Source organism: Prosopis cineraria, unplaced genomic scaffold (assembly GCF_029017545.1).
Source record: "Prosopis cineraria cultivar Desert tree isolate PC_DT_omini unplaced genomic scaffold, ASM2901754v1 PC10, whole genome shotgun sequence".
NCBI classification, from domain to species: Eukaryota; Viridiplantae; Streptophyta; class Magnoliopsida; order Fabales; family Fabaceae; genus Prosopis; species Prosopis cineraria.
Window position 1 is genome coordinate 8,482,916 of NW_026555341.1, and position 10,616 is coordinate 8,493,531.

Genomic DNA, 10,616 nt, shown 5'->3' on the forward strand with positions numbered 1-10,616 from the left:
GCTTTTGAGCTAGTAAATTTTCTCGTGTTTTTACGCGATGCCTATGGCCTCCTCAACTGGTGCGAGTGTCTTCAGCGAATTTGACTTTTAGTTTTGTTTGAAACATATTTAATTCCTCTTCGCTTGCACGTGAAGGAGTCCTTTTTTTGTAAAAAAAAAAAAAAGGCATTAAAAGATCAAATATCACTAAAGATAAAAAAGTTGTACATATAGAAGTCCAAGTGAACTAGGTAGCTACTAGCTAGTGCCTGCGCGTGAAGGAGTCCAGGGCCAAACCCATATATTGGTTTCTTGATTACCACTGCCTATGCCAAGAGATAACTAGACAAGCACCCACTATATTGGACATAGGACTCCAAGATTTTATTGTTCGCTCGTGTGATTATTATTTAGGAGTCGAGCTTCTGTAATATTTCAAGTTCTTCGGAGTATCAGTAGTTAGATGAAGAGAATGAAAGAGATGGCGGAGATGACATTCTTTGCAAGAACATTATTTAAATTTAATTTAAATTTAAATCCAATACACCAAGACAACTGGAACAACGTGTGGACTGAAAAAACTGAATGATCTATGCGCATGCAAGCTCCGCCTAAATATTGAGAAAATTGGCTGCGGCTTTCTCATTTGCTGTGAGAAACATGAGTTATAAACTTTTAATGACTGGGCGGGGAAAGACTAACCGAGAGACAGGCACCATCACTTACAAAAAGCTTTCCGGAAGAAGACAATACGCTAAATACCTTGGGTGATCAAGCAACAGGAGGCCTTGTCACATTGCTAGTGAGTTCTATGAAGCAGCAAGTTTAGACATGAGGCCTTATAACAGGATCTCCTTCTTTTTGGGTTCAAGAACAGGAGGATCAACATCAATTCCCATATTTGCTGCAGTACCTGCTATGATTCTCATGGCTGATTCAATAGTTGTGCAATTCAAATCTGGCAGCTTTTCAGTAGCAATTGCACGCACTTGATCAATTGTGACCTTTCCTACCTTTTCCATCTTGGGGTCTTTCGAACCCTTTTCCACCCCTACATACATACCCAACCACAACATCGTTAATCGATTCCAATTTGTCACTTCCCGTGAAAAGAAAAGCACCATTTATTCCCTCCTTCTGCCCAATTACCAATAACAACCTATATCCACATCCATAATATGAAAAAGAACAATGGGCAACAAATATAAAATCCATACAACGCAAAGCCAAGATCGACAATGTCTAATTATCCAGGAAAGTACTCGGCTGGACTCAGAATATAAAGCTTCTTTAACCAAGCGTTTCTTTGTAAGGTATCCAACAGTTCCGTGCAAGTTCAAAAGAGCTGGTCCTCGTTCAATTTTAGCTCACAATGTAACAACAACGGGAAAATGAAATTTCAAATAAAAGGAAGCTAAAGCAATACAACAGATGAAGCTAAAGCAATACAACAGATAAATTACACTACGAGACACGACATCAAACAGCTTGTGGGCACTGCTAAACAACATACCTGCTGCCTTAAGAAGCAGAACTGAGGCAGGCGGTGTCTTCAATACGAAGGTAAAGCTTTTATCCTGTGAGCATATAGTAAAATCCGTGAAGAAACAAGAAATTGAAAGAAATAGAAAGACAGCCCAACAGGGAAACCAGAGTAAAAGAACAGATAAACACACATCGTAGACAGTGATTTCCACAGGGATGACATAACCAGCCTTGTCAGCAGTCTTGGCATTGTAATCCTTACAGAAGGCCATAATGTTGACACCCTTAGAACCGAGGGCGGGGCCAACGGGAGGCGCAGGGGTGGCCTTGCCAGCCTCAAGAGCCAGCTTGATCACTCCAATAACTGAGAAAGAGAGAGAGAGAGAGAGGAAGCACAATTCAGCAAGGAGAAAAACACTGGGGGAATTAGGGTAAAGAAAAGAATGGTACCTTTCTTGGCCTTCCCGCCGGGCTTAGGAGGAGCCATGGCGAAAACATTGAGTCGCCTGAGAAGAGGACGACTTTTATTAGAGTGGTGGAGGGAAATGTTGGTGGGGCTGAAGCTGAAAGAGAATATGGAAGAAGAAGAAGAAGAATAACTCAGAGAAGGAAGAGGCCGTTGACAGGTGAGGTGAATCGACGACATTGAATCCTAAAGGGGAAAGATGGATGATTCTTGCCTAAACAGAAAGCTCAACCGTTGAACTTGGATAAAACGCCCTTATCCTTTCGTCTCCCTCCTCGAGCCCCCTGAAAGAATCACCATCCTCTGGGCACTCCCAAAATTGAAAACCCAATGCCTCTTCTGTCCCAAAAAAAAAAAAAAGGAAACGTCTCACCTAAATTAAATTTAAGGTCATTTTAATTAAAAAAAATTCATAAAATGATCTGCCAAAATTCAAATATTTTGTGAATATAACACACCCACACACACACACACACACAGCGCATGACTATATCTTAAATCTTAAATCTTAAATATAAGTAATTCTAAGAGGATATGTAATAAATTTTTTTTTCTGTTCATGTTCACTTGCATGGAAGTTCAATTTTTTTTTTCCCCTTCAAAATCACATAAAGTTTGAAAAGGTAAATCAAATCACTATCATATGTACTATATAAAATTAGAACAGAAAAACACACTAAATGATTATTAGCCTAAATATCCCATCTGTAAATAGGTGCAGAGTAAAATGCCACCATTAAAAAGATCAACAATCATATTAATTTTTAATTATTAATGATAAAATAACAGTATGTCAATATTTTATTGGGGCTTTTGCATGGATAGCCTATATTATAATACCAATTAAAAGAAATAGCCTATCCTTTTTTAAATTTTAAAAATAGCCTTTTTAATATTTAAATTATAATTAATTTATAAAATTGCCCTCTTTAATATCTTTTTTTAAAATACCAAGAGATTTAAAATGTGAAAAATCTCTTGAATGAGAGAGAAGACAGAACTTGATGTGAGAGAGACGAACGTGAGATAGCATAACAATACAAGTAAGCCATGGTTATGAGGGCGAGAGACAAACACGAGGTGAGATACTTCAATGGAACGGAGCAAGTTGATGAGGGAACATACTACAGAGTCATAACTTTTTATTTTATAAGTTTAGGTATTTAATTATCTATGATAAGTTAAGAGTCCAAATTTTTTTGTGGATTATGTTTGATCTAATTTGGAAAAATGATTATATATTTTTTGTGAAATGAAAATATTTATTAATATTTAGAAAATGAAAATTTAATTAAAAAAAGAATTCTTTCTTTTCGGCAATTATTGATCTGTAATGCTATGTCATTGATATACGACTCTATATTAATTATAAATAAGTTTATATCTGATTTTCTGGTTATGTTAATTTACGATAATATATCAATGATATGCTATTATATATCACTAATATATGAGTCATATTAGCAAAAACTTGCAATTTGTTTATCATTGATATACAATCGTATATTAATGATGTAGTATCGTAGATTAGTAATAAAATTTTCTCTTTAATGTTTAATGACCTCTTCATAATATCTAGGAAAAATAGAGAGGGAGAAAGGAGAAAAGCTATGTGATGAAGATGGTGATCCAAGAAAATTAGATAAAACATTCTGATGAAGAAAAGCACTGTACGAGAGATGAATATGATAATCCAAAAAAAATCAAACCAAAAAAACGATGAAGAAAATATTCAAAGATGATAAATCAAAGAGAGAGTACGCACAATACAATTTTTGATGATAAAATAAAAGATCCAGTCGACTAAAGATTAGTTAAATCATATATATTCTGTTTTAACAATAAATTTATTCTGAGAATAAAAAAATACATTTAATTGATTTTATGAATGAACCATATTCTAAAATATTCAAAAACTCCATCCATAATTTATGGTAGTTGTATTTTTTGATGCCATTGAACTAATTTTTTTATCTTATTTTTAATATAATATGATTTATTAACAAGGTAATTCTATTCATGTACTTTCTTCATACTATATTATAGGGTATTTGTAACTAATTCAGGATTATAAAAAAAGATTAGTTGAAACATGAATTTATTTAAAAAATAAGACAAAGGTCCATTTTTGCCTTTAAAGTATTTCAGTAGGAGCACCTAGTGACCTAAAGTCTTTACTGCAGTATTTTTGTTCTTTAAGTAATTAAAACTTAGCCAATTTGCCCCACTCGTTAAATCTCCAGATGTTGACCATTATGTTGGGTAAGAGAGGGAGAAGTTTGACTTGTAATAACAGGTGTCATCCAACATGGAACTGAGTGGAATAGTAGATTAAAATCAGAAGGACAAAATGAAAATTTACTCTTTAGTTGTGCTTGGACCTGTAACATCTCAATTTTTAATTTCACGATAGACTAACCTAATTAGGATAATTAAATAAGTTGAGGTGGTGTGTGGCTAGAGAGGTCTAATAAACAAATTTGATTGTATTTCAGCCTAAATTATGGGTTCGGTATCAAGTTAGGCCACCCGAGCATCAAAAGAAGAAGAAAAATGAAAAGTGATGTTGCTGTGTCACGCGTTGTGGTATAGAGATCATTTGTCATGGCGCACAAACACTTCTGATGCGAGGGAGGACCTCTCTGTGTGGCGCATTGTCAATTTCTATAGATATCAATCATGAAAATAAGACAAAAAAAGAGAAAACAGAAAATAGAAAGACGTACCAAGCTCTGCTAGGGTTTACTTGTGGACGACATTGAGAGTATTTTAAAGGCTATAAACACCGTACCTAAGGTAAGCGCCACACTCATTAATCTTTCAATTTCTTTCACATTTATAAGTTTATAGTTTTTGATTGTGAAAGATAATTTTTGATCTATATAAGTTATGGGTTTAAATTTAGTGACTCAAATGGAGTTAATGAAAGTATATTAGAGTATCAAAATCTAGTATAATAAATTTTTAGTGTCTTAAGTTGTTGGACACCATTAATGTTCAAAATTTACAATTAATATGGGTGGTTGGAAAAGCGTGATTCTATTAATGGGAGTTTAATGGCTCATTGATATTATTGGAGACTCAAGATAGATAATAAATCTAATGGATAGGCTCAAACTCTTGTAGAGTGGACTTTGGATAATTTTGAAGTGGAGATTGAGGATTTAATGCTTGAATTAGTATGATGATGAAATTCAACTTGGTTGATTGTAGTTTTGGATCTTGATTACATATTTGGCTTGAAAATTCAAGCTTGGAAGCTATAACATTGAGAGGTAAACCTTTGACCTCTCAAAGAATTGAGGTAATCAGGGAAAACTCTATTTTGAATAGTTATATATCAATTGCTTGTAAATTGACTTCTAAATGTGAATATTGTATGCATGGGTTGATTTTCAATGCAAAAAGCATGTGTTAGTTTCAATTAGTATATGAAAATTAAATGTGCATGACGTTATTACGGTTTAAAATGCAAATGCCAAATCAAAATGTTTTTGAACTATGAACATGCATATGTCTTTAAAAAGATGAATGTGATGATGTGTTGTAAATGAGCAGTGAGTGATTGATTTGACAAAGATGAGCAAGTGTGATTGAAAAATAGGTGTATGTGATATAAGTGAAAGATAAGAAGTTGATGTGCACTTGGGTAGCGCTTGGTCGTGAGCCTAATGTGTTAATTTTGATAATGAGCAAAGAAAAAAGTGAAAAGAGTGAGTATTGTTTATGGCATGATTAGTAGGCAAGAGTTTGCCTAGGGATTGGGAGTAGAGAAAAATTCATATGATATTTAGGTTGCCCTTTGGTGCACGGGGGTATAACCTTGTTTTACAATTTATCGAGGGACTAGAATCTAATATTTCTACCAGTTTAATGAGGAGAACAGCTTAGGGTATGAGACACCCCAAAAATTTAAGAATGAGAAAAATCGTGGTCTGAGAGTAAGTCATGTAATTTTTGACCGAGTCACACCTTATAATTGGTGAGTTTGGATAGTCCAGTCACATGGACAGAGTCTTAATAAATGTTATAGCCAACGATTTCGGTTTAAGAAAATAAGAAGGATATAAGGTTGGTTGATCATTGCCTAAATAAATATATGATGTGTCACACGTGTTAAGTTATTACAAGTCACGTGAATAATGGGTTATGATCACATACCTGAAAATATGGTGACAATACATCTAGTATTTGTGAGATAAAGATGTTGTTAAATGAGAAATCATAAGTTATGATATGTGTGAGTATGTTTTACGTACTTGATTTCTTGTGCATGTACTTGGTTTATGATTGATATATAACTGCATAGGGTAAGTTCTATCTTGATTACTGAGTGGCCAAACTCACCCTTTTCGTTTAACACTTTTCAGGCTTTAGCTTTGGTACTAAGAGGAAGAAGACTCAAGAGGCTAGGAATTAGCATATTCCTATCGTATGCCTTTAGTTTATATTTATTTATGTAATAGTATATGTTTGTCAATTCTATATTGCATGCCATCTCACTTGCAGTATTTTGTTATTGAAAATGTTTGACTTATATGAGATATATATGTTTTTAGGGCTAAAATATCAGTGTAAGTATAAAAATGATGATTTTAACATGTTTTGATTAATTTGGGTGTAATGTAATGACAATTTGCCTCCCCTTTTGTTTTTGGTAAAAATGAATTGAGAAGTAAATTTCTGTTATACTATGGTTTAAGTGTGTATGATGTGTTGTATTAGTAGTCATGAGTTCAATAGATATGGTCCAGGCTTTTCAGCACATGTTAAGGGCTTTTGACACTCATTTTGAGTAATAGTTGTAAAAAGTGGTTAAAATACATTTGGGTGTCCAACTTTCTAGTGTGACTTGTTTTGAAAGTGAAATATGTGCCATTATCTGGTTTATGTTAAGAGCTTTCCATAGACATCTAGATTACGTCATTCGGACGGAGAATCGGGGTGCATCAGAAGTTCCCTAATTCTGTTGTTAGATGATAGCAGAATCTGCTAAACTTTCATGCAACACGCCATGGTGCAGCATGCACAAGTTGTAATGCACTGCTCTGTTACACATTAAAGAGTTGTCCTTTTCTCTTGTTTTCAATTTCTTTCACTTCTCTTAGGTATCCCAGCCTTTAGTAACTTATTTTTACTCTGATATAAGAGATATTGATCGTTTTAAACACTTTATGATTATGAAAAACTTGAGATCCCTTGCTTTTGAATTAAACTTTAGTAATCACTCTTTGAGTTAATCCTTTAATTACTATGAGTTTTATTGGTTAATAGTGTTTAGTGGAGAGAGATATTTCAAGACCTATTTGAATTGTGGCTGTGTAGGATAAACCTAAGAGTGAGATTTAGGTCGTTGCTAGTGAGCAGAGGGAGACTTAGTTTGGTACCACTGTCAGAATCAAAGATATCGAGAAGCCACTTCATGTCATGGATAGAAGATTCAAGAAGGTTTGAAACTCTTTGAAAGTCAACAATAGAAGTAATGGAGAAGACTTGATGAAGAACCATATTGTGTTTCTCATGCTTTGAACAAGGGTTAGGGCTTGTTCGAGGTTCTTGGAGACTTCAGTGATGATCCAGTGAACGGGTGACTCGTAGAGAGAGGGAGTGGTGAAAGCAAGTCGGACAATGGATTGGAGCATGGTGGAGATGTTTCACTTCCTTGAAAAGTTTAGAGCAATCTAGTATTGAGGATTCAGCCTCTCGAGCTGCTTTGATGACTCCATCTTTGAGTAAAATGGGAAAACAGTTTTTCTTGGATGGTCCTTTTGTCTTTAAAGTTTGTTATGGGAAAGAAGACAACAATGATGATAAACACTAGGGAAGAAGAGTTGAATGACTTCTTTGCTTTGTTTAATTGTGTTTTTTAAAATAAAATAAAATAAAAATTGAAGAGTGAGAAAGCAATATAGAGAGTAAATGTTCATTTTGGCCTTTTGATTTTAGTCTACTCTTCCACTTAGCTTCACATCAGACGACACCTATCATTACAACTCAAACTTTTCCCTCTCTCACCCAACTTAACGATCAATGTCAGAAGATTTAATAGGTGGGGTAAATTTGCTATGTTTTAATTACCTAAGGGGTAAAAATACTACGACAAAGATTTTAGGCTATTGAGTACTTCTATCAAAATACTTTAGGGGTAAAAATAGATTTTTATCATTTTTTAATTATATTCTCATTAAATATCCTATATAAGTGTATTGATAATGATAATTAAAATTTTAATACATCATTTTTTTCAAAAAAAAAATAAATGAAGTAGATGTATAGTTAAAAAATTAATTATAAAAGTTACACAATGCTCTATATTTTGGACTAAGTAGAATTTTTAGAAAATGCCCTATATTATGATTAGAAGCAGTAATTGCTAAACACATATTAGCAAGGGAAATGTTTATCCAAAAACAATAATTATCAATAGAGGATTTTATCTCTCTCAATTGAGCATGCTTACAATTCCAGGTATTTGAAAAAAAATTCACAATTCAAAACAAACATAAGAGCATATATTACACTTTTTAAATTGTTACAAGAGAGGAAGAGTCTATGTTGCTGCGTAATAACTAATAAATGCCTTATATAATAATGACAATAATAATACTCTATCTATAGATATTTTTAATCTAATCTCACTTTAAATAAAATAGTTAATTATAAAGGTGTTCATAGGACCAAATATGATCGAGATACCCCTGTTTCATGTTCTATCTTGAAAAATGATTGAGATTGAATTTTTCTCTCGTGTTCCCGTCTTATCTCGAAAGTCATCTTGTCTCGTTAAAAATCGAGACAAGATCAAGACAAAGCATGCAATATAGAAGAAATGACTAGATAATAACATTCATTTAAATTTGAAATCACATAACTTATTAAGTTTAAAATCAAAACAACTTGAGTACATAAATTACAATAATTTAAAATTAATTATTGAATTATATCAATCACAGTTACAAGTGTACAATATAGAGTCAAGTACATATGAGACAACATATTATGATAGCAATTATAAGTGATATCTAAGCTATAAAAGCAACAACAACAAACAAATCAGGTACAATATTAATTCATTGTTCTTCTTCTTCAGCTAAGACATGTTAAGCTAGTGATTCTTTCAAAATAAAATAAGAAATATGATATAAATAAAAGTTATTAAATAGATAAATATAGGAATAAATTATATTAATATAATTAATATATTTAATGTATATTTTTTAAAAAAATAATATATATATATATATAATATTTAGGATAGGACGAGACTTTCCATGTCTTACTTCATCTGACAAAGTCTTATCTCAATTTTTTTCTAAATAGAACCAGGCCAATCGAGATGAGTACAAGTTGAACACCCTTAGTTAATTATTTACAGACTAATACCATTTTTCTATATTTATCTTTATTTAATAGGGTGTTACACTTTAAAATAAATACAAAGAGTTTTTTTTAATTATGAGTAATGTTAGAAAAAAGCACATTAATTATATCTCAAAATATTAAAAATACTTTATATTTTTTAATATCAAACCCTTTAAAAAATATAATATCAAATTTTTAAAAAATATTTTATATTTTTAAATGAAGAGAATGGTAAAAATAAGGCAACAACATTATGAGAAGACAACAATGTAAAAGGAATGTGCAAAAATAGACAAAGCAGGTCTCATGTCCACCGCTAAAAAAAAAAAAGAAATTTATTAATATTAAGAAGAATGAAAAAAGGAAGAGACAAATATGATCAAAGGAATGAAAAAAAATAGCACTTGTTAGTTTAGTTAATAATAATTTGACTCAACATACAAGATTCAAAAAATCCCACAGTCAATATAAAGCACTAGTTGGTATGCAATGCAATATACAAGTATTTTTGTAAATATTTTTTGAATCTAGAGTCCTATTTCTGGTAAGCTTCAATTTTCAATGGATTCAAATTTTCTAAGTTGAAATTGGTAAATTTGGATAAAGTTTTCTTCTTTTGGTTTTTTAATTTATTTTATCATTTTTTGTAAAATATAAAAATATAAAATATAAACTTTTCTCTCTCTTTCTTAAAAAAGAAAATTTCACATAAATTCATCAATATTAAATTCAAAGGATTTAAATCCATTCTCAACCCAGCTGAACTTGTATGAAATAAAAAGATAATGCAGGCCAAAAATATATTAAAATAAAAAAAAGAAAAGAAGGAAAGGGTGACTGAAGTTTGATAAAAGGTTTGCTGCTTAATTAACAAGAGGTAGAGGACGGCAGTGAAATACAAAATTATTATTATTATTATTATTCTCCATCGGAATGCCAGAGCATGATTGGAGGTGATCTGAGGAAAAATTTCCCTGTAGAGATTAAGCATATTAAAAAAGACATAAACCCCCGGGTCTAATAAAAAAATAATATGTCTTTGGCCATTTTTATTTAGTGATAATATATTAGAGATAATTACAGTTAGATCTTATATAAGAGAATTAATTATTATAAAGAGAATTAATTATTATAAAGTCATTGACAGCTGAATTATATTGCATTGACTCAATATATTAACTGCCCCCTGATTTTGGTATAATCACAATAAAATTTTAAAAGAATGAATTAATAATAGTTAAATTTTTTATAAAGTAAATTATAAATATCTATTCAAACATTTATAAATTTAAAAATTTTAATTATAAATATAATATTTAAAATT

The 10,616-nt window shown here is 31.6% G+C and overlaps 1 protein-coding gene across 1 annotated transcript; it reads right to left on the bottom strand.

Moving 5' to 3' along the window:
* Window positions 1-475: 475 nt before the first annotated feature.
* Window positions 476-2,251, bottom strand: LOC129323011 (50S ribosomal protein L11, chloroplastic). The gene is made up of 4 exons (XM_054969514.1): window positions 1,915-2,251; window positions 1,656-1,828; window positions 1,493-1,556; window positions 476-1,030 (listed from the first exon to the last, which is right to left on the bottom strand). The coding sequence occupies exons 1-4, from the start codon at window positions 2,108-2,110 to the stop codon at window positions 819-821; spliced, it is 645 nt and encodes a 214-aa protein (XP_054825489.1). The 5' UTR covers window positions 2,111-2,251; the 3' UTR covers window positions 476-818.
* Between the last annotated feature and the right edge of the window lie 8,365 nt (window positions 2,252-10,616).

Excerpts from the sequence above, each read along its gene's own strand:
- LOC129323011 (XM_054969514.1), bottom strand. The coding sequence starts at position 2,110 with ATGTCGTCGATTCACCTCACCTGTCAACGGCCTCTTCCTTCTCTGAGT. Across the intron at positions 1,557-1,655 it reads TGGAAATCACTGTCTACGAT|GATAAAAGCTTTACCTTCGT; the intron begins GTGTGTTTATCT and ends ATATGCTCACAG. Across the intron at positions 1,031-1,492 it reads TCTGCTTCTTAAGGCAGCAG|GGGTGGAAAAGGGTTCGAAA; the intron begins GTATGTTGTTTA and ends GTATGTATGTAG.